At 50.5% G+C, this 22,918-nt stretch overlaps 2 protein-coding genes across 15 annotated transcripts in view; one reads left to right on the top strand and one right to left on the bottom strand.

Annotated features, from left to right (window-relative positions):
* The first annotated feature begins 6,809 nt into the window (after nucleotides 1–6,809).
* Nucleotides 6,810–17,644, top strand: LOC143375390 (uncharacterized). Of its 3 annotated transcripts, none has more exons than XM_076824399.1 (6): nucleotides 6,810–10,243; nucleotides 10,525–10,551; nucleotides 13,768–13,889; nucleotides 13,969–14,208; nucleotides 14,343–14,579; nucleotides 15,289–17,644. In XM_076824399.1, exons 1-6 carry the CDS (start codon nucleotides 8,751–8,753, stop codon nucleotides 15,381–15,383), a joined length of 2,214 nt encoding a protein of 737 aa, XP_076680514.1. In that variant the 5' UTR covers nucleotides 6,810–8,750; the 3' UTR covers nucleotides 15,384–17,644. The 3 variants fall into 3 exon arrangements, with proteins under 3 accessions (XP_076680514.1, XP_076680516.1, XP_076680515.1); XM_076824401.1 differs by having other exon boundaries at nucleotides 6,812–10,243; nucleotides 14,343–14,575; XM_076824400.1 differs by lacking the exon at nucleotides 10,525–10,551 and having other exon boundaries at nucleotides 6,813–10,243.
* Nucleotides 17,075–22,918, bottom strand: part of LOC143375391 (NAD kinase) — a 21,766-nt gene continuing 15,922 nt past the window's right edge. For 7 of the 12 annotated variants that reach the window (XM_076824405.1, XM_076824410.1, XM_076824411.1 and 4 more), the window contains 5 exons: nucleotides 21,473–21,602; nucleotides 20,923–21,048; nucleotides 20,668–20,839; nucleotides 19,792–20,144; nucleotides 17,075–18,477 (listed from right to left, as the gene is read on the bottom strand). In XM_076824405.1, coding sequence (XP_076680520.1) covers nucleotides 18,166–18,477; nucleotides 19,792–20,144; nucleotides 20,668–20,839; nucleotides 20,923–21,048; nucleotides 21,473–21,602 — 1,093 coding nt within the window. In that variant the 3' untranslated portion in view covers nucleotides 17,075–18,165. Of the gene's footprint in view, nucleotides 18,478–18,954; nucleotides 19,038–19,097; nucleotides 19,181–19,791; nucleotides 20,145–20,667; nucleotides 20,840–20,922; nucleotides 21,049–21,472; nucleotides 21,603–22,371; nucleotides 22,644–22,918 lie in introns of those variants that run through there. The other 5 variants (XM_076824409.1, XM_076824407.1, XM_076824406.1 and 2 more) reach the window with 4 other exon arrangements.

The following is a 22,918-nucleotide window of genomic DNA, read 5'->3' as shown; positions in this document are numbered from 1 at the left end:
CCAGCGGCGTCCGTGTAATGACCGACTCGAGGAACTTCCGAGACGCGTTTCCTGGACGATCTAAAGAAATAATTGTCGTCCTCACGACCGGCTGTTGTCCATGGTCGCTTGTCCACGGCGCACCAGGAAACCCGTGCTCGTCGCAGGTATCGCGGTTGCTTAACCAGCAAGGGTGAGCAATCGCGGAAGAAGTTTCGCGGAATTCAGCTTGGCGAGTTATTGTTGCAGGGAACAGATTTTTTTGCTGGGTTGACATAAATAGCATTTGATAACGGGGTTAGGTATATCACTGCGTAATCACTGGGCACTCGGAAATCCAGATATTACCCGTTAAGGAATTCTATGGGATATCAATTCGCATGCGCAAATAACAGGTACTCGTCTTATCACTTTATCAGTTGAACTCGACCATATCTGTCACTATTCTGATTACTTATCCTATGAGCTTGTTTATTGCGCACACGTTGACGTTCAACTAGTGATTTACCGAGATGACTGCGACGCATCGATCGAGACGAGGATGGGGAAGCCTCGGTTTTGATCATTTTTTGCATTGCATGCCGATCCGAGGTTTCAATCGAATTATACGAGCTGTCTTGTTTTGTCTGCACGTGAAGCGCGCGAATAATGGGCGAGGCAGGTTTCTTCGGCGCACGTGGAGCGCGCGAATAATGGGTGAGGCAGGTTTCTTCAGCGCACGTGGACCGATCGGAGGTCTTCCTAGAAGGAAGACATCGTGGATCAGCCTTTTTCGAGGAGAAGTCCACCCGAAAACACGCAGACCCGCTTCTGATCCGACTAATCTGCCGTCGATCTGTTCCCTCGAAGACGATGAAGGAGGAGGAAGAGAAATCGAGTTAACCGGAGACAAGCAAGTCGAATTCGTTCGACTGTGCGAGGAGGATTGGGAAGATGATGCCGTGCTTATCTCTTCGAGACGCGACCGAAGCTATTCCGCCGCGAGTCACGTACTAATTTTTGTAGGAAACGGGGCCCCTCGTGTTTTTCATGCGCGCTCGCGCGCTACCTGACGCCCCAACCGTCGGGAATTTGGTTTCCCAGACAGTGCTTAGGCAGCGGGGAAGATCACACCGCCGTAGTCCGCGAGCCTAGGTGACGATAGATCCACCAAAGCGGAAGTGAACACGAGGAAGATGAAAAATAAACAATTTATCTTTCACCCAACTCCTATTAGCCTCCATTTTTATCTTCCGATTAAAATCCTCGGGTATGATCATCGTCTTATAACGTCGGAATTATTATTAACGCTATAACATCGTACATATCTACCGATAATGCCTGTGATTCATTAGATGATAATCGATAACGATTCGATGATCGTGTTTGAAGTAAAGCTAATCGAAAAGCGTAATCATTTCAGCGGAAGCTTATTGTTCAAGTTTGAGGAGAGGCTCGATAGCGAAATGTTAGATACGAATAGCTCCAGCGTATAAAAGGAAAGTTTCTGTTTCACCTTGAAGGCGCACTCACGCCCGCGTTCTTCTTGGAAACAGAGGGTTACTTCGAGCGTCCCTCGAATTAGTCGAGGATCGAGTGCTGCGTCAAACGGCCGATTGACGTTACGTTCTCGCGAACGAAGACGCAATTTGCATTTTTCACTCCGATCCGCCTCGGCGAACAGTCTGCGGCCTTGATAATTCTACACACCTCCTCTATTTCCCTGCTTCGCGTAGTGGAAGTTAGGCAAGCCAGTTTTAGGTCTCTGGCGCGCCGCCAAACCCGATGAGAATAGCGAAATCCGAAGAGCGTAACTTGTGGATAAACATCGGCGTTACGCACGCCCGCTTTCAGACACAGCGTCACGCAGCCGCGGCTGGAAATCGCCGTGAAAAGCCCGTCGACCACGAAACCGCCTCGCGGAGCCGATCGCAGAATCCGGCATCGCCAGAGCCCGAAATCGGTACCAGGCGGGGAGAACGGTGAAGAAGATCCGCGGATGAGAGGAGAAGATTGATGAGGGACGTTCGGGTGGACGAATAAGAAACCGTTGGTTAGACGCTCGGTAGATTCTGAGATATGGATCGAGTTCGGCAGAAAGTATCGTGTCTGATACAGGGAATGCTGCGGATTCCCACAGAGGAATTCAACGCGCGGAAGTGCGTAGTTTGCTGGCCGTCGGTAGAAACAGTAAACCAGATGCTCGCCTCGAGAGCCTCTCCGCTCTCTAGACACACGAGAAGCCGAAGAAAATTGAAGAGCGATTCGCAGACGGTGCTAGCCCCCCGACATCTTCCTGTTACACCCGCTCGCAACCGATCTGCACGGTGGCACGTGGATTCTGCGCCTATCTAGCCACGGGATCTTCGTGAAACTCGGACAACCGGAGACGGAGGATCGGAAATTCGCGGCGGGCACCGATCGCCCCGGCCAAACTTACCCAACGATTTACGGCGCGGCTGTACTCCTTTTAAATCACTCGGCTGGCAATTTAATGCATTTCTAAGTGGGACTCATTCGCTGTTAGCGAGCCCGCTGCCCGGCTAACTGTAAACCAAAGGATTCTGTCCGATCGGCAGATAAATCGGCGGCGAGTAATACGCATCGATATTGGGGAATACGCGTGTGCAAGGATTTATGGCGGGTCACTTTAATTTAAGCCTCACGACCGAGTCTAATGCATTTTTAATTGGCTGCTTGTTCACCGTTAGTGGGTACCGATCGCCGATTCCTCTCCCGATTGGTACACGGACGCGGGATGGTGCGCGTTACAATTTCCTGCCTACTCGTCTACTCCCGTTTCCTCCTGCTCCCGTTTCACTGGAATGCCATGCATCTGATCCATCGTAGCACGCGACTACGCTCTCGAAGACGGGGGAATCGGACACCGTCCTTTATCATCTCTGCGATGTCAGTTCCGATGTCTCTTTTAGCGGAGCTGATGCTCGGCCACCGAAACCTCGGAAGCCGCTCCAGATTTCTGCGTTGTCCGCGCGTTAGGTTCAGAAGAAGTGCACGATGAAACGGAATCTTGCTGCTGCTAGGATAATGATATATTCGAAAAGACCGGATACCTCGCAGAGAATCACGAGCGTGCACATTGGCACACGCTGTTCAGCTAGTCGCTGCCCGAGACGAGGAAAATATTCTTTCGTCCCCGGGTAAAGAGATGCAGGAATACGAGGAGGGCTCCCAGACGAGCCTCGTTCTACGCCGTGTTTTCGATTTCAAACGATCCCACAGATCGAAACCAGTGCACCTATGCGTGGGTGCGATTGCGCAATACGATCCGAAATTCAAATTTCGCTTCCACGAAACGAGCGGAGAGAAGATCGTGAAGGCGGGCCGAGAGAGTCTCTCCTGCCGGATTCCAGGTACGCCTTATCTCGATTGCCGTCTGCCTTCGACCAAGGTGGGGGAGGGCGAGATGTGTCCGAGCCATGCAAATTGCACCATTTCCATTTTTTCTCCTCCTTTTCTGCGTCTTCCCGCTGGCTTCTCCCCCGTTGGCCGAGACGGCCGCGTCGGCGTGTTCCTCTTCTCCTCGCTTCTCCCTCCTCTCTCCTCTCCTGCACGCGCTCTCCTTTCCTTTCCTCCTACCCCTCGTTTGTACAATTCCGATCGAACCAATAAGACGAGAAATAATTGACGAGCGTACCGGCCGAATAATTTGTCAGCCGTGGGCGGGCCGAGGCGCAAAGTTTTCACCCGGGTCGTGTTTGGGCATTTGACGTCACGCCCGTTAGCGATATCCAGGAAAAAACTCGGAAACTGGCCGAAATCCCGTGGCTTCGGTCCGCGGAGAAAGTCATCGAACCTCTCGCTGACCGACCAGCGCTGTCGTCATCGCCGTGGTCCAGGAACACGCGATATCACCCGATTTCAGGAGCCTCGAGGTCTCGGGGAACGTACAGGGAGCTCGAGGAGCTCGAAATTCTCGGCGAACCACCATGGATCTTGAATATTACATATCGTCTACCCTTGAATCGAAGACGTCAACAACGAGGGAGCACGGGTCCCGCCACGAATTGCCCAACGCACCAAGAGGAACGCGTCAGAGATTTCCAAACGCAGATCGATCGAATCGCGGGTCTCCCATGACCGGCGGAAAGGGCGCGCGCGCGGTCATCGCGGGCGGGATCGGTCTCGAAATCAAATTAATCGGTCGCTCCAGATTGATGCGACGCGACGCGTCGCCTGCCCCGTTCCAGCGGGTGCATTCAGTTCCGCTCTGTTCCTCGTATCCCTGGCCAAGGAACGGGGGGTCCCGACAAGGACGACGGACGGCGGTGTTACGAGTGCAAACAACAGTTTGATGGCGAGGCAAGGCCCCGTGGGTTATTTATTTCGGTACGTCTAGACGCCAGATTGTCTGTCCGTACGTCCGAATCGCGACGGAGGATTCGGAGGTGACGTCAGACAGGCTATGTTGCATCGTCGGAGATTCGATTCGACACGACTTGCCTCTTGCCAGGCAGATCTTCTTTCTCCCTCTGTTCCTCTCTATCTCTCTATCTCTCTTTCTCTCCCTCCGCTTCGTTCTTCGGCCGTCTCCACTCTGTCTGTCTACCTCGTTTTTTTATATCTATATATATTTAAATGCATGCACGTGTCTGCGTACGCGCGTGTGCTCCGGCGGGCCCCGGCGCGGGCGCTGGGAACGCACCGCAGACGTGTGTGCGACAACCCACACCGAGGTAGATCCCGCGCCAGTGTACCGGGATGCACGCGCGTGATCCAAACGCATCGGGTCGACGCGACATGCAACGTCTCGGGGGTGGAATAAAGTGGGCCTCTCTCGTTCCTCATCGATTTGTTTACCGCGCCACGATTCCCTACGCCCTACGCGTTGACCCTGGCGCGCGGCGATTCCACTCTGGGAAGATCCCCAGCCCGAACGTGGCAGCCAAGCTTGATCCGGGCGAACTTTAAACTACTTAGGGATTGCGATGCACGCTCAAAATTTCCCCTCTGCGGTCTAAATACCGAGTTATCCTTCTGTTGTTCGCCCGCTTTAAGGGGTAACACCACTCTAGCGGCACAAAAACGTAGTGTACCTTCCGCAATTGTTTGTGGGTAAACAAACTTTATTATACAATAGCAATATAGTAGTTTCAAGCTACTTTTTTCTTTTCTTTTTTTTTCAAAATGGCAATTTAAAAGCTTTTTTCTCGAAATCAGATTTTTCAAATTGGCCAGCAGCATCTTTTGGACAAATTTTATTCGATTCGCTTGAAACTTTTGCAGTAGCTACTAAACTACATTCTCCATCGAAATTCGTACCGATTTTACGATTTCTTGAAAACTTTTAAAGTTATGCGTTTAATGTGCCATTTTGAAAAAAGAAAAGAATAAAATAGCTTGAAACTACTTAACTTTTTTAGAATTGGTCGAAACGACATGAATTTTCTTTTGGGAAGCTAAAATGATTAGTTTGCTAAGTGACGTGCTTCGGCGTTTTGAAAAAAAATGCAATTGGTCGGAATAGCAAAAAATCGCGAAATTCCCGAAATCAGTGATTTTCGACTTTATTCTACGATCTTTAAGCGTTTATAGCTCAGAGCAACGTTAACCGATTTATATTAAATTTTAGGCATGTGTACAACTTACTTCAATCTACAAACGGGTTTTTTGAATTTTCATTACAGGCTCACAAAAAAAGCTTAAAAAACAACATTTACTATTTTTCTTGCTATTCCGACCAATTGCATTTTATTTCAAAACGACGAAACACGTCACTTAGCACACTAATCCTTCTAGCTTCTCAAAAAAAAAAACTCATGTCGTTTGGACCAATTCTAAAAAAAAGTCATGCGATTTTAAAAGTTGTAAACTTTCTTTCATCCGCTACTGTATATAGTAAAGGCGTTTAAACAGACTTCCCACTTATTTCTTTGTTTACCCGCAAACAATTGTCAAAGATGCACTTCGTTTTTGTGCCGTCACAGTGGTGTTACCCCTTAAATTAACACGTCCATCTGAACCTAGTACAGTTTCTGCTCTATGCTAGACTGAGCCCTGTCACAGTTGTAATTTGCGATATCTTGATCAACGAATAGAAAACTGCCCCTGACTATCTGCCCTCGATGTTGGTTTTCGTGGAAGTGTCACTCGTCGCAAAATTTGAACACAAACATTCGGCTCCAGAAAATGGAAGGTTCATTCCTGTCTACACCTTCTACGCTCGGTATATGGGAACAGAAACTAATCGACCCCCTAAGCCAGAGCTAAGAGCACGATGGAAGAATTGGAGACGCGCGTCGTCGAGGGCTTCCGGTAAATCCAGCCGTGACGCATTATCGTCTATCACGTATGATTTATTTTAGACGGCAGACGCTCGAATGGCCATCGTCTGCCCACCGTTAGACAGCCAGACGAAGTAGGCAGGTTCGGAGAACCGAAACCCTTAACCCAATTTTCGTTGTAGACCGCGTCACGGCGATTTACTCTGATCCATTCTGAAACTGTAGATCCGCCGATTCGAATCTTGTACGGCGAGAAATTACTGCAAACACCAACGCGAAAAGGGTGGACAGAAAAGCTGTTGGGCGACCAGCCTTCTGTTAGCCCTGAGTCACTTGACTAAAGTGTCTGACTGACGACATTATTCACCAGCTCGTTCAATTTCCACTTGAAACTGTGGCCAAAATGTATTCGCTCGCCGCGATTGGCGCGGGCACGAAGGTGAAGAAAAAAGCGAGAAAAAAGGGAAAAACGAATAAGGCCCATGCGCAAAGCGAGACCGTCGGAAAAAAATTTCGCGGAAGGAGATTTTCGCGCGGCGTCGCGGCCGTGCCGATTTGATTTTCGACCGCGCATATTTTTCTCCCGGCGGTCTTGCCCTCGCCTCCGTCCGTCTCCTTTTTCTCCCTTTCCTCGTTCCAGTTCTTCTTTTTGGGCCCCCGTCGTCGACGTGCGTTGCCACGCATCGTATTTTCACGCACGCACGCGGAGAGGCTGCATTTATTAAAAGCGATACATTATGATTCAAAGATCATATCTTTCGATTCGTCTAGACGGCGGAGAGGGAGACACCCTATAAAGTCGTATGTGGCTGCCCCTGAAACGGGCAGCCGAATACAAGGTGTCTGCTCGCTCATTTCTCGTCTCCTCGCGCCTCCTTTTCGTTTCCTCCTTTGTTCCGCGCTGGCGTATCACCGGGAGACCGGCCGTAAATACCGGGGCCAGCTCCAGCTTTTAAGGGACGGACACGCGCACGGGTGAAAAGGCGGTGCTCGCTTTCCTCTGGCCACCAAAAGTGTTCCACGCGGGGCGAGCGGTATACCTGGCGGTGTCGCAGCTCGCGGAGTCGTTCACGGCGATCATGGAACGGTCCGTGGCCGCGCGATAGACGAGCCCACTCTGCTGGCGAACGGTGAAAGGACATCTGTGGGTCTTCTCGATCGTGAAAGGATCACCGATAAGGATCAGTATGCGGACACTGTCACGCGGCACAGATAAAGATCACCTGGAAGGTTAGGCTTCGCGAAGGAGCGCCGATCTGGCCTGGAGCGCGTTGTCGCGGTGCATCGCAGAAAACCCGCGGGTACCCAGCGGCCGGGGAAGCGGAGGAGAAAAGAAGGTAAATTCTGTGCGGTGAGTAATCATCGAAGGAATCGCCGGGGCTGTACCGGGGAGGAGATTCACGATTGAAAGAGGAGACAGAGGAAGGGAGAGAAAGAGAGATAAAGAGAGTGTGTGTGTGTATGTATGCGTGTGTGTGAGAGGGGGAGAGAAAAAGAGCGAGGCACGGGCGAGCACGGGTGCACGCGTGGTGTTGTGTTCGCCGGAAGCACGAGGCGAACGCTGCGAGGAGGCGAACAGGCACGCGGCGTTCGAGAGAACCGGCGGCAGATCGACCTACGATATATTGCGGCGCGAAAAAGCGACCAGGAGGCCTGAGGAGTAAGAAGACGACGACGACGACGACGAAGAAGAAGAACAAGAACAAGAAGAAGAACAAGAAGAAGTGGAGGAAGAAGAAGAAGAAGAAGAAGAGGAACGAAGCGAACGATAAGGCGTCGCGGACAGAGAGAGAGAAAAGGCAGTCGTCCGCGGGATTTCGGCGAGCGAGGGAAAGGGATTACGCGCGCGGCACGGCGGGTGGAGCGAGGCGAGCCGACGGCGATACGCCGGGAAAGAGAAAGGGAGAAGGCGGAGAAGGAAGAGAGGAAAAGAAAAAAGGAGTGATCGTAGTAACACCGGCGCGTCTCCTCTCTCGCGGCTTCGTGGTTGTCTCGGAATTAGTGAGTAGACAGAATTATGTCTGTGAGCAGGCCAGCTCGGCTCAGTTGAGACTTACTGCTCAGCCCGTGCACACGCATGCCACGAATCTTTCCCACTTACATATACCTATATATCGCGGCTTCCTGGATGCGATTAGACTAGTCCAACGACGGATCGCGGTCCAGTTTGTTAACACTTGCTCGTCGCCGTACGGGACAGGTCTCCGTCTTCCGTGATTATCTTTGCTGGGGTTAGCCCTTCTGGGTCAGCCGGTGGTTAGCCCTTCTGGCACGCGGTTTTCGTCCGATTAGCTGGGTACACCCTGCTGCAACGTCACCGATCCTTCCACGAACATTGACAAGGGTTCGCCGGTGGTGATCGAGACACTTGGTGGAAGTAATGGGGGACACGGTTCATCGATAACAGTGCCTGATAGCCGTCGACGAGCAAAGTGTGGCGCCGTTTCTAACTCACGAGGGGTCTCGACAGTGTAACAGCCCGAGGTAGTGCAGTTTTCGGGGACACGATTGTTCAGAGTCTGTAACGAGAACCATTGGTCCGTCGCGATGGCACTCGCCAGGTTACTCGTGCTGTTGCTGGCAACCTCGGCTATAAACAGTGTTTGGTGCCACCATCACGGTGTCCATCCAGCGGATGGTAGGAAGAAGAGGGATCAGGTGGAGCACACGAAGAGGTACGGGTCCAGGGAAGAAGCCAACGCGGTGTCGTCGGTGGGCGAGAAGAACAGGAGAAGTCTAAACATGGAAGAGATGAAGGAAGCGAGCGGGATTCCCTACAGTCACAGGAGGATGGAGAAGATGCTGGAGAAAGCAATCCTCAAAATAATCACCGGCGATCTCAGCACCGGTGACATGCTGCTGCTGAAGAGCCTGAATTACAGCTTGGAGGAGGTCCTGGCGATCCGCGAGAGGGAACTGAGCAAAAAGGACGAGGAGCTGAGGAAGAAGGAGAGCGTCAAGTCCTGGACGAAAGCTCTGTATGGGGAGAACGGCGGCAGGAAGACTAGGTACTGGGAAAATAATTCCATGGATCATTCATCCCCGAGAAATCCCGATTACGAGGACACGAGAAACGAAGGTAACAAGAACCACCACGTGGACAGGCCATCCCAGAAGGACTTCGACTTCGACGCCTATAATCGACAGGCGGTCCTCGATTACGAGAACTTGCCGACCAACGGAGAATCCCAGCAGCCCTGGTCCGAGCCCGCTGCTCTCGACTACGAGGAGACCACCAAGGCTTCCAAGGAACAGGACCCGGCCAAGAGTCTTCATCGCGACTTCGACAAGGCGATGGCGTCTCACGTGGTCTTCAAGATTCGCTACGATGATTCAGAGTTCGACTCCAGCTCCGGCTCCGACGAATCCAGCAAGTATCGCTCCAAGACACCCAGGCACCACGTCTCCGCGACCTTGAAGCACACGACTTCGAGGAACGCCGGTAGTTCCTTTCATGCTTCACCACCGGCAACTCTGCCTTCCGTTCCTCTTGCTTCTGTGCCGCTTCCTGTGGTCCATCAGCTAGGCAGCAACGTCAAGGTCAGTTACCCGAAGAACCTCGTCGACCTCAGTAGCACGACGTCTTCGACCGAGAGCCCCGCCAGCACGACGGAGAGGTCTGACGATGCGTCGAACGTCGAGGAAAACACGAACGGGGCTATCGTTGCTCATACTACTAGCTCGACCGACGAGACGGTCATCCCGAAAGCCGAGGGAAAGCTCAGTGGAAGCAGAAAGGTCAGTGAGTACGAGGGACTGGAATGGGTCGAGGACGACGTCTACAGGGTGATTCCAGAATTCGTCGAGTCCCTTGGCTACGAGAACACCGAGGAGAATGAGACGTCTGACTACGAAGACACCAGCCACAGTTCCCGGCACAACTGGAACACGGAGGACAGCGAGAATGACACGTTGGAGTACCAGAACGACATGCCAGACACCGGGAAGCATTCCATGGTCAACGGCAACGTGTCTACGGGCAATCTTCCTACGGTCAATCTGTCCACCTATCAGCAAGTGGCCCTGGCGCATCGTCGAGAGTAAGTAAACTCATTGCCCTGGTCTCACGCGTTCTCAAGGCTCTGCTGAAAGTTCTGGCTCGTTGTTGTTCGCGGTTTCGTTGGAACCGCTACCCCGATGAGGTAGCAATTCCGCAGAAGAGAACCGAGGCAGAACTTTGGCACAGTCTCGATTGATAGAGGGAACCGTCCCCCATGCACAATGAAATCGCGGTTAAATGTTGTTCATCGTGTGCCATGCTTTGCGACACAGCGAACGGCTGACCTCTGTTTCTACAAAATGTGCTTTTTGTGTCTTTTAGAGGAAACCTAACTTCAACCTACGACAGGTAAGCCTCCCCCCGACGGCACTATGATCGGTTTGGGTAAGGGAATCGGTGTGCCGTTTAAAGAAACGCAGGATTTCTGTCGAATTCTTGTTTTGCCCACGGTCGGCAGGCCGCTTTCTTTCTGGCTTGGCTTGCATAATCTAAAAATACACTCTCATCGCAGTTATCTCATTTCTCGTGTTGCATGAGACGGGATTTGTCGCGATAACAATGAGGCCTTTTCATTTACGCCCTGCGTGTTGTGTCTGCATGGAAAAGGTAACGTCTTCCCACTCCCTCTCCCCTCCATTTCGCCCCTTCCGCGCTTAATTATCGCAGCGAGAAAAACGCGAACGGTTTTCCAGCCGCGGAGAGAACCACGGTCTCCGCGCACGAACCAGCTTGACACGGCATAGACGTTCTCGACGAATCATTGCCCCCGCCACGTAAAAATATCTCGATGACCCGTAAAAATATCGTGACGAAACGGAGAACCGTGAAGCGCCACTGAAATTCCGCGCCTCGGGCTGACCAGCGTCCGCTTCTGCAGCTGATTCTCCTCGCTCCAACGCCCCGAATCTGTCGGAACCCCCTTCCAGGATCAACAAAAACCGATCTAAACTCGCGCGCGAGTCGCCGTAAATTGCCGGGCAATGAATTAGCAAGTTGCCACGGGAGTTATCGAAACAGAAAGAAATTCGATGATAAGTCTCGTCGCGATAGTTGAGACCAGTAATATCGAAATGATCCATACCGGCACGGTAGATCTACGCTGTCGCGCCAAATTTCCCAAGGACGATCGGGAGCGACTCGAAGGAGCCCAGGACGTTAAAATCTTTTCGAAAGGCATGCGCGAGGACAGAGCGCAGCCAGGAAGGACGCACGGTGGAAATTCCGCCGTGGTCCCTAGCTATGTTTTTAAATCGCTCTCCTTCTCCTCCACCTCTCGGCCCCTGTCCGCGCGGGTGCGAAGGCGTTTCTTTTATTTTATTAAGTCTAGACGCGTAAATGCATTCGTGTCGGCACTGGCGTAGCCACCTCGGGAGTCCTCCTCCGGTGTGCCCGCCGCGCCGTTCCCTCTGCTTCTCGGCCGCTGGCACACGGGGATCCGCGCGACCCGCGGCGATCTGCGATGCAACGGCTGCCGATCGGCAAGCCAATTTTCCATTCGTGGCCGAGCCGTTTACCTCCTCTTCCCGCCCGACTTTGACGAATTCAACGGAATATGACGTTGTTGCTCCGTAAGGGACACACGTGTTGTTCAGCGGCAATGACGCCCATTAGGCTTGCATCGGGGATTGCAGAGGGCCCCGGTGATTAGAGGAGAACGGACGGGGGGGAAAGTGGTTCTAAGGTCCACAGACGTTGCTGCCGGTGGACGTCGGCCGAGGGTATCGCGGTCGGATCGCTCGGGTCGAGTTGAGCACCCTCGTAATCGCCGGGTGTCTAGTCAGACTGCAGTTAGGACTGCTCTCTTACGAGGTTATGTAACACATTTCAATTTAATGCGCTGACCTTGTCTATGCGTCTCTCTTCCTATGCGGAGGAAGACGACGCGAGCCGCGCGACGAAGAGAGAGGAGGAAGTTTTCACCGGCAGCTCCCCACCTCACCGCCAGACGATGCAACGTGTATTTTTTGGCGGCCGCCAATCAGACCGCCTCGCCGTTTCGCGGTAAACGCGGGGCATGCGAAACATTTTCCTGAGGCCCTCCCGGCCCTCACCTGCCGGTATTTTTCAGTCCCTATTCACCGCGGCTCCCTGGACGATCTTACTCGACACGGAGCATCGCCAAATTGCTCGATACGCTGAGTCAACGAATTTTCGTCGGGTCGGCTAACAATTTTCGCATCCAATTTGTTGGAGAACTCCGCCTCGATGGGGTCCCCTGTCCGAGCGGAATCTATAACCCGTCGAAAGCCCTCATTATTTTCAACGACGTCCAATGAATCATCGTCTCGTCCAAGTCCCAGATGGTGCAAGTTCGCCAGGAGGTGGTTACAAAACCGCCGGTAACGCAGCCAATTTTCTTAATACGGTACTCAGGAAGGATCGCTGGATTCATTCTCATGATGCAACGGCCTCCAGACACCCGAGTCCTTCCCTTTCCCAGACGGCAGACAGACGTGACACGTACGCAACGAGACGGTGTAGAATGCGTGACTTGGACGCGGCTAGATTAACGAGCATGCCTAGAATCGAATACGAGCGACTCGAGATTTCGTGGCGAGATTTCGTCAGTGATGCCCCTGCCTCTCCTCTCTCACTGCCGTTCAGCCCCGAACCCCTCTCCCTCCGAGAAGAGAGAAAAAAAAGTGGGACAAGCTCCTTGCATAGGTCACCGAAATTCCTCCACGTTCTCCTTGACGTCGGCATCTGGGTACCTTCCTCCTAGACATCCTGTCTGTCCCATTGTTTCGAAAAAGAGCTTGTTGGTTGTTTCTTCGGCCAGCAACGAGGTCGTTGACGCGCCCATTGGCTGCGCTCAAATCTCCGCGTGGGCGTGCAGCGCAGCAGCAATCCTTGCCGGTGACGTATAGAAAAGACGTCGCTCTTTTTTTCCCCGTTGGGTTAACGACTTCACGCCTTCCTCGTTACGCAATCCCGTAATCTCGTCTGATTCTCGATAGCGGGTACTCGAAATTGGGGCATTTCTGCCGGCTGAAAATGGCCCGCGTGGACGTTTAGGTGTTAGATATTTCCAGAGATTCCGACGAGACTGGCAGCCTCGGCTGCTTCCAGCGTAGGATATTTGAAATTGTGTTAGGAAGCCTTGCTTAGTAAGAATGACGTTACAAATTGAGGGACTGATTCGTCCATGGGAAAGGATTGAAGATTCGAGGCACAGGCTGGAAGTGTTAATGGTTCTTGACTAGATGATCGGGGTACCAATGGCCGCGTCGGCTGTCTAGTCAACGTCTAGAACGTATAATAAATATCTCTGACCCATACCGTGGACTCTGTAGGTCACTGACCACCGTCCAGCCGCCTGCCTCGCCACCCGGAAGAACTTGCACGCATCTTCGAGGTGAAAATTCTTACGTCACGATATGGAAACGAAACTCCGCTGCTGCCCTCCTTTTCTACCCCAACTCTTTTAACCGCACATTCGACCCTACTGGCCCCTTCGTCCTTTTCGCTCTTCTGTTATGATACCGGCAATGGTTTTCCGTGGTTTTCCCCCTTTCCTAAAGCAACCGTTGTTGCAATCTCACGAACTTTCATTTCTCTGTGCAGCCAGGGCGAAAAGGCCATCGAGGATATTAAATCGCGAGTCCTGGCTCTGACCGGGAGGTTCAACAACAGCAGCACCGCCAACCAGGTCCAACGAGAGAGGCTGACCATGTTCTCGCCCACTTGTGAGTAACTTAATTAGATCGTCGGTTACGCGTTTCAGTGAAACAGCGTCGTGACAAATATTCGGCTCCCTTTCATCAGGTCTAGTACCGCGAAACACGGACCAAGACGCCTGGGCGGACCCGCTCTCCATGAACATGCACTTCCAGCTGAATCTGACTTCCGGTGACCACGTGGTCGCCGCCAAGCTCAGGATCTTTAAATTGCCGCAGGAGAACCTCACGTCCTCCGCGCCTGGCATCATCGAAGAGGAAGAGGAAGATGAGAAGAAAATCAGAATATCGGTCTACTACTACACGAAGTCCCTGAAGAAACATCGATGTAAGTTTCTCTTGGAGCAATAACTGTATACTTTCCAGTAAAAGATAGAATCTGCCGAGGAACTGCAGATATAGCAATTCCGATGACAATGAAGATCCTAACGTCGAAGTAACGTTAGTTTCCATCATTTCCAGCAAAGAAACGTCTGATGGACTCTGTGGTAACGGCCCTGACTTCGGAAGGCACTCATCTGGCGCTGGACGTGAGACAGAGTCTCCGATTTTGGAGACTAAACCCACGAAATTCTCACGGGAACGGCAGCAATCACGGGCTGGTGATTCAGGTGGAGGACCAGGACGGACGACCTCTGAAACCGGCTCTGTACATCCAACCACCGTCCTGCGCAGACCAAGACTCGGATCAGAAGGCATGTGAGTGTGTGCTCTAACAATACTAACTCCGATGTGACGATTTCTGCATTGCTTGCCTGTGCATCTCTGCGTGATACTTAACAACGTGTGCCGTAACACTTAGATGGGACAGATGATCCAGAAACGCGACCATTTGTCGTCGTGTGTGTCGTTTATAATGTACAGGGTATTTCAGAGATCTTAGGGACCAACGAGATCTTTTTTTCTCTCTATGACTTCAATTACATAATTGAATATTCGAAGCATTAAAAGCAAAAACGGACTAACCCACACTGAAAAAAGATTAATGTTTCCTATTTTATTATTGGAATACATTATTGCTACTAATTGAATTTTGCAAAAACTGTGGGTCAGTGCGTTTTTGCTTTCAATGCCCCATTTTAACCTCTGAAACACCCTGTGCACCGTTTGTGCAATGCTGCGTGATTTTATCGTGATTTCTGCATTATTTTGAGCCAATACGAGAATATTACCTATTACGCGTAACGAGAAGCCCCGAGAAATTCGTTACTCATCCATCAAGTTTCCTGTCTCTCTCTCTCTAAAATCGCGGTAAAAACATAGAAGGTTAAAAGTTTCGAAAAATTCTAGTTTTGTAACTGGTACATTTGGTCTCGAAGTGGGTGCAAGTATCTACTGATTTTTCTTTAAAACTAGCCCAGTTCGCCAGGAAATGCACGCGAAATAATTCGCCCGAATCATTTTACAGACCAGCGCGGACCTGCACTTTTCATCCGAGCCTGTACTCGTTACGTTCGCATCGTAAACGGCGAAACAGTGACGTACGTGAACTGTAGGCATTAAAACGGAACAAGAAACAGTCATACATACCAACGAAGAAACAGGGACGATCGTTAACAGCGTAATTTATTCTCCGGTGTAAGAAGAAAACGGAACGAGAATGAATTTCGCGAGGAGCACTGGTCGTTGCACTCATCACAAACCGCCAAACTTTAAAACGTTGCCAAGCAACCGCACCACGGAGTGCGTCGCTCGAGAAAGTCTAGGTACTTTCTATACGCGACGCACCGACGCGACGCGTCGATTATAGTGATCTTTTCCCAATTACCTATAGAAATGCGGAAAGACGTATGTTTTCATCGTTATTCTCGCGCAACTGAGTCTACGGGCTTTCTTAACGTGGCCAGAGTAATTGCCCCGTTTTTTATTTAATTAGTAACGTTCATTAGACCCTAGTGACATTTCTTTTGTTTCGCAAGTGACGGAGAACAATCGACAGATGCGCCACAGCACGCCGCCACGGTTTGAATCAGTTAACTTCCGGTAGTGATTGTCGCGCGCGAACAAAGTGTAACGGTCGTCACTGTCAGTGTGGTTTTTAAGTGAAAATCATGGACAATCCCAGTACGAATCCTTCCATAGACTGCTTTTTATCGTTAACGTAAGGAGGAAGCGCGTCGTTATTTAATAGGAGTAGCGAGTAAGTCATATTATTATTATTTCAAGTCGTTTCTCTTATCGCGGGTGGGCGACGCCGTGCCGTAACCGGTTCGCTCGTCACTCCCCGTGGAACATTCGAGTTAAATGTTAAACGATTTAACATTCGTGTAAATACCAGCGAAGCTGCGTCGTTAGGTCGATAAATTTATTAGAATTATGCTCGTTCACCTGTCTACACACGTAGGCGAGTGCATACGTGTGTACGCAGGTCATGCCCATGACTGATGTAACCAAATGTAGAATCTTAGAGGTAGATATTTATGTTACACGTTGATTAAGGAACTGGGAGCCTTGCCAGCCTCTTAACGATCGTATTTATGGGTGGGACCGCCGAGACGAGTCCAAGTTTTAGATTAACATTCGCACGGACGCTACGCTCTCGAGATGTATGGCTCGTGCTTCGCTCTATGCTTGCTTCGCACTTCGGTGGCCCACTCACAAACTTATGCTACTTACTATTACACGTAGTTGTCGTTTAATGAACGCGACAACAGGTTCTTGTAGTTTTTATGAGATGGTTGTATATAATGTATATTTAATTGTCTGGTTGCCCAGAAATAAATGCATTGACGTGAAAACTCGCAACGCTCCCTTCTTTGTTCCACTGCATCTTAAGTTTGATCTTTTACCTGCTTGCGTGCGACGTTTGCATTGTTTCTCGTTCGATGAACGATTATAATTGCAAATGCGACTCTGAACGAGAAGTCGTTAATAGCGTCTCTACGCTGTTTTCATTTATGATTCAGCACACTGTGTATCATTTCCTGATTTTCCTTCCACCGTATCGCGTACGTGTATTTATTATTCCACCGGGGACATTTTTCCTATCGACCGTGTCTTGCCAGTATTTCTCTTCGCCAAATTCTTCCTTCGTCGATCCACTTCCACTTGTTTCTCCTGTCTTTCGTATCGTACGATGCATCACACGTTCGGACATTTTGCTTTTTATATAAGCGCTCTCCGCATTTTTATGCGCTTAGGTCTCTTTCTTATTACGAGTGTGTTACGTGTTGTTAGTATAGCAAACACCGAGGTCTGTACAAAAACGGTTTTATTAAAAATGCTCATTTATAGGAAAGTACATTCAACATTTACAATGGAATGATCCATTTAGACCATTTTCGTTATCAAAATGTAAAAACTACTGACAACGATCTTTCCTTCTTACTTTTCCTCCCCTCGATAGTTGATTCGAACCAGTGTGCTTTTGTTTATTGCAATCAGTAAATCACTTCGAGATATTGGCGGTTTAAAATGCATCAAAGAAAACATGTACGTGTTAATAAATAAATAGGACCGCGCGACGCGAGATGCTTTCTAACAGGATTTCTTTTCCCCTCGAAGCAATTTGTTGCCACGATTGCTCAATTAAAATTACAATATTTAAAATCGTTGCCTTCTTCTATTCGTCACGAATCGACGTGCAGTCGCTACCAGCGTTGCACAGACGAGGCGATCCTTTCGCTCCAGACAGGAATTTCGTTAACAAATTGGATATTTTATTTATTAGTACCCCTTTCGTATGTGTGCCCAATGTTTAAGCGTTGCGTCCTTCCGCGCCAACGAAGAGTTAATTTTAATTAACAAAAAAAAAGAAAAGAAAACAAATGAAAATGTCCTTCCTCGGAATAAGTAAAGAGGATTGCATTTAAACGTCGCGAAGAACTCGACAAGAGAAGCGCGGACTCGTTCAGAGCTTGTATGGTGAAAATCAAGCCGTAATATTATGCATTAGACGCGAGACCCTCCGCCGAGTGGTCGTTCCCGTTGTGCCCTTCGATGCATCGAACACGCATCGCCATCCATTCATCCAACAATTCTCCGTGCAAAAAAGAAAGCAAGACTTCTTACAACGTAGTTCATCTATCGACAAAGACGTTCTTGCCCAGCTCTTGAATTCCTCGTGCGATCGACTCAAGTCGTACCACTGGCCACTCGGCAGGATTCCGCCTCTGTTCCTCGCGAATCCAGGCACTGTCGCGCCCGGACCACGTGTACAAGCTATTCAACACTTACTCGACAACCGTCCAACGATTTCAGTCTCTTCCGTTCTGACGTTTTAAAATGAACACAAGCCAGACTTTGTCTGTGCACTCGGACACGCGCTGTTTCTTCCGTGGTTTCCTCAACGAGTCACTGGCTTCTCGATCAGACCCTGAAATCGTCGAATCGCGGCAACGTGCCCGCAGGACTCGGCCCGATCGTCGTTGATCCCGTCGGTCTGCCGTGACTCGATCACTTCACCTAGCTGTCGCGATCCAACGAGTCCAGCGTGTCGTTGCTGGACGAGTGGGTCAGGTCGCTCAGCTCGTCCAGGTGCTTCTGCTTTTTGCGAACGTTCCAGTGCAGGCACTCCGCCAGGGAGTCGAACCAATCGGTAATTTGGTCGGCGGCGCAAATGCTGGGCACCGGGTATATGGACGTGGTCACCCGCAGGCTGGAAAGAACAGAGAGACGTAAAGCTACGCTGGCTCTCGGTTGGGCGGGGGGGGGTCAGACTCGGACGTGACGAGATTTTATGTGACAAACAGATGAAACGGGTGAAAAAGTACCGTCACCTTGCAGTACAGCCAACGTCTCGTTTCTAAGAAAGAATGTCGTGAACGGATAGAAAACGAGATTCCATCGGTCGCCATTAGGGTGGTGGATATACCGTGAGCAGTTAGTTACAATGAATAGAGGAGGACTGGACACTATAAACAGCGAACGTGAGAATACTAAAATCGATAGACAGGAGAAGCGATATGAATTTTGGTATAGAGAAAGACACGGATATTCGAACGAGTGAAGGTGTCGTGAGCAATGCGGCATCGTGGTGTCGCGATGAAGACAGGAAAAGAGAAAGAAAGAGAGAAGAGAGAGACAGAAAGAAAGAGAGTGGACGGATAGTCTTTTACGAAATAACAGGACAGACCTGTCCCCGACGCGTAGCTCTTGCTGATTGCGACCGTCGAAGGAGACGTAAGCTGTGCTGCGGGCCTTGCTGTTTGCCATTATCTGGAATAATCGCGAGAAACGCAGACGATTAGATAGATCTGACAAGCGGTTGACTTTTACCTGTCGCCGTGGAAGAGCTCCTGTCTATTTCTACCGTCGAAGGACACCCACGAGGTGTTCCTGCTGTCGGGCGAGACAGAGATCTGCGGCGTAAAGTAACAAGCTTCGGTTAATCGTCGACACCAACGGGCATCCATGCGGGTCAGCAACGTATCACCGATCATTCTCGCTAACAATCAGTGAGGCTACCAGAGTGGCAAGTGGCACGCCCCGCAACGCTGTTCTTTTTCAAACGGACTATAGGTTTTTCGAAACGACCACAGCCGGCGCACGGTCTGGGAATGCAGGCGACAGCCACTTGAACCAAGTTTCCTTCTACGGGGCAATGCCGCGAACCAGAAATCCCGATGCCACCGTGATAAGCCTGTGCTGACCCACACGGAAATACCGTGCCAAGCTCACGCGAGAGACCTGGCGGGACGGTCGAGAGCTTTCGCAGAGACTCTATCAGTTAAACGACCAATTATTGTATTGCGATTGTAAAGCCGGGTCAGCTCTTCTGCAATGCTACAAGGAAGTGGGCTATCAAGGCTAGAGCCAGGACTGAAGCTTGTCCGAGTCGCGGAGAAGTATCCGTCTCTTCCGCGATGCCTTCTTCGCTTCCATGGGTGCAGCCAGTTTTGCGGCGAAACTGGTGACAGCCACGGAAGGCGGCCGGCGATGTGGGCGCGGAGGAAAAGATTGAGAAAAATACCTTCAACTCAACGCCGGCCGGGACCACGATCGGTCTGAAGGACAATGAGTGAGGGCAGATCGGCGTGATCATGATCGCAGGTACTGAAGGATGAATCATGCTGGCCCCAGCGGCGACCGCGTACGCGGTGGAGCCCGTGGGTGTGCTGACGATCAGACCGTCGCCCTGCACGCTAGTCACGTGCTTGCCGTCGATGAAGAGGTCGATATTCGAGAGATACGGGGACGGGCCGCGATCAACCACGACCTCGTTCAGCACCAGAAGATTCGTCGGCGGTTTGGCCGGTTTGCCCTCCTCTGCTTTCCGCATGATGATACATCTCAGTCGACTCCTCAGGGTCAAGGCCGCGTGACCTAAAGACCAGGTCAACGTTCGTCAGATTTACAACTTTGTTCCTCACGCGCCGTCGTCGATCTTAGTCGGACTATCAACCGCTAACGTGTGGCTGGTATTCTTTCCTCTTTTTGCTCACGGACTCCACGAGACTGTGCTATCGCGAGCACTCACCGCCCGCGTGCGGGACCGTCGCGAAAGTGGAAGCCACCGCGAGTTCTTTCGGCCTTTATTAGTTTACTCATTGGTGACTCAGGAATTTTTTATCCTGGAAACTCGAGACACCGAGGTCTCTTTCCTCGATGGAATCCAACCATCGATGATTAGTGGAAAGATCGTGAGAGTACTGTGCCTGATAAACGTCTGTTCGCGAATCAATGTTTGAGAAGCAAGTGGTGGTGAATTCTTTACAAGTGGATGAAGGAGCCAGTGTATTCATTTTAACCGTGCCATTCCTTACGTCCTAATGACTTTTGACGTGCCAACGAAAGACGCTAACGCTGCGAGTCGCGGAGAAATGCCGTGCCAGTAGTCATTACTCACCTTCCAATACATTCGTTACTTGTTCTTGGAAGTTATCGAACTCGAAGGGAGTAAGGAACCCTAAGGAACCCAGGTGAAACGCCATCACAGGTGGCACCGATTGTTGGAACAGCAAGCTAGCGTAGAGAAGGGTCCCATCGCCGCCCAGGCACACGATGAAGTCGATGCGATCCTTGAATGAAATAGAATACCGTCAACTATCGCCCGCAGAGACATGAAAACGATCCAACATTGCCATCTATGAGCAGAAATTACCTGAAGATCGTCCGTTCCATCCCTGAACGTCTGCAGCCTATCTCGGACGCCCTGAAACCTGGGGTCCGTGGCCAAAGCTGGATCTTCCAGGACGGATGCTTCTACGAAAACTACCATCCGTTTTTCCTGCAAGAAATTAGAACTCTCGTAACGCGTTACGAAACACCGGCCACGCAATGTGGCTGCCATCGAATCGCAGCGTAAAAAACTGCTGTCTAATGCACAATAATTGTCACGAGCGAAACTCGTGGGCATTGTCTTGTTCCACTTATACAAATCAATAACGCGCAGAATATCGATATTCCTGTCATACGTATGTACGAAACCGAAGCACGTAATGTGGATGAAGATGCAATGGCACTTGGAGAGCGTATGTGTAATTCACTGCGCTCCGAGACATGTAAACCCGATATAGTATGATTGATTCAGAATGCGGAAACGGTGGAAAGAGTTCACAGAATTTCGATTGAGAATTGAACTCGTGCCTCGCACGAAGGAGACGCGAATGAATACTTAATTCAAAAGGCAAATATGAACGAGTAACGCTTACTTCTATTAGCCATGTGACTAACTGGACGAACGGTGGCAATACCGACGAATCACGGACTTTCTTGATGACCAGGACAGTGAGAGGCGGCTTGTACCACGTCAACCTCTGAGAGGCTGGGTCCTGAATGGTCCTGCAATAAGACAAACACGAAGTTAGCCAAATGATATCGCATTAAGACGCGCGATAAACACTTGGGGCGATCCCATAAGTCGAGACCTATTGTGCATCTTTTTAGCAGAGCCTGGCAGTGGAATCGAGCAACAAGGAAACCCCGTCCGAGCATCGGCATGAAATGCCGATGCGTCACCAAATAATTAAATATAAAAACTGTCCGAGGATCCGGATGGAAAGCGTTTTATGCTCCGTTTGACGAGAATCTTCCGCGTGCGAGTACGTATTGAGCCAGCTAGTAGTAATCCCATGGGATTCCGTGGCGCAGGGCCCCGAGCACATTTCAAATTGAAATGCCCACTGATTGGGCTATTCAATATTAATAAAAATACGGGACGCGCCTACTTAATCCCTAGCACTGCCTTAGAATCGCCGAGGTCGATGGTACCAGCGAATCAATATTTAATCGACCTGCGGCGCTGTGTTCGTGGGCCATGCTAATGCAAATGAAATAAAAGAAATCTGCATCGCTAAGTGTGAAGTATATTCCCGGAGATTTCTACGAAAGATTCGTTATACCCAGCCGAGTGGCGGGTGTCACTGGCCACAGTGACATTACTCGAAGCGGAACAACGATTATCTGGTTTCTTTTAAGCAATCAGGCCCGATCGGTTGCGGTCAGCCATTATTTAATGGCGAAGGAAGTGTACAGATGGAAACCCTTGGGTCTCAGCTTGAAGCTTCGATATGAACAATGCGACTGTTGGTGATTTGTCAATGTAACCCACCTGACAGTTCCAACCATGACGTCGTAACGGATTGAGAGTCGCGCTCGCACTGAACGTGGACCGAACACGGCGGTACGTTTTTTAACGGTAAACAATCGGACGACGCGCAAGCGCGAACGCGTTCATATGCACGCGAGGAATCGCCACGCGATTCGTCTTCGTGCGGATAACACGCGGGGATGAGGTGCGTAAACGCGACTCACGTGCATTTCTTTCATCCCCGACAGACACTTGTTTACCTAACCACCGCTCAACGCGCCCCGCACGGCCAATTTTTGCGGGGTCTCTGCGCGAAATGAGAACGTCAGACTTGCCAGGAGGCACTGTTGTGCGTAAATTTTTTATAAGTCATTCGATCGCATCGTGTAACCCGACGCGCGTGTACCCCTCGGTCAGCATTCGTCCACGATTGTTTGCTAATGAAAATCGTCATTAAACCGTTTCTCCTATCTTCCCTCGCCCAAGCAGTGCCCTCAGATACGTATCTGCTGACTAACTGATGAATAATGCGACACACACTTTTAATTATGGAATCGGCGATTAACGT

The sequence above is a fragment of the Andrena cerasifolii genome, chromosome 12, assembly GCF_050908995.1.
Source record: "Andrena cerasifolii isolate SP2316 chromosome 12, iyAndCera1_principal, whole genome shotgun sequence".
NCBI classification, from domain to species: domain Eukaryota; kingdom Metazoa; phylum Arthropoda; class Insecta; order Hymenoptera; family Andrenidae; genus Andrena; species Andrena cerasifolii.
This window is presented reverse-complemented; position numbering and strand designations above follow the sequence as displayed.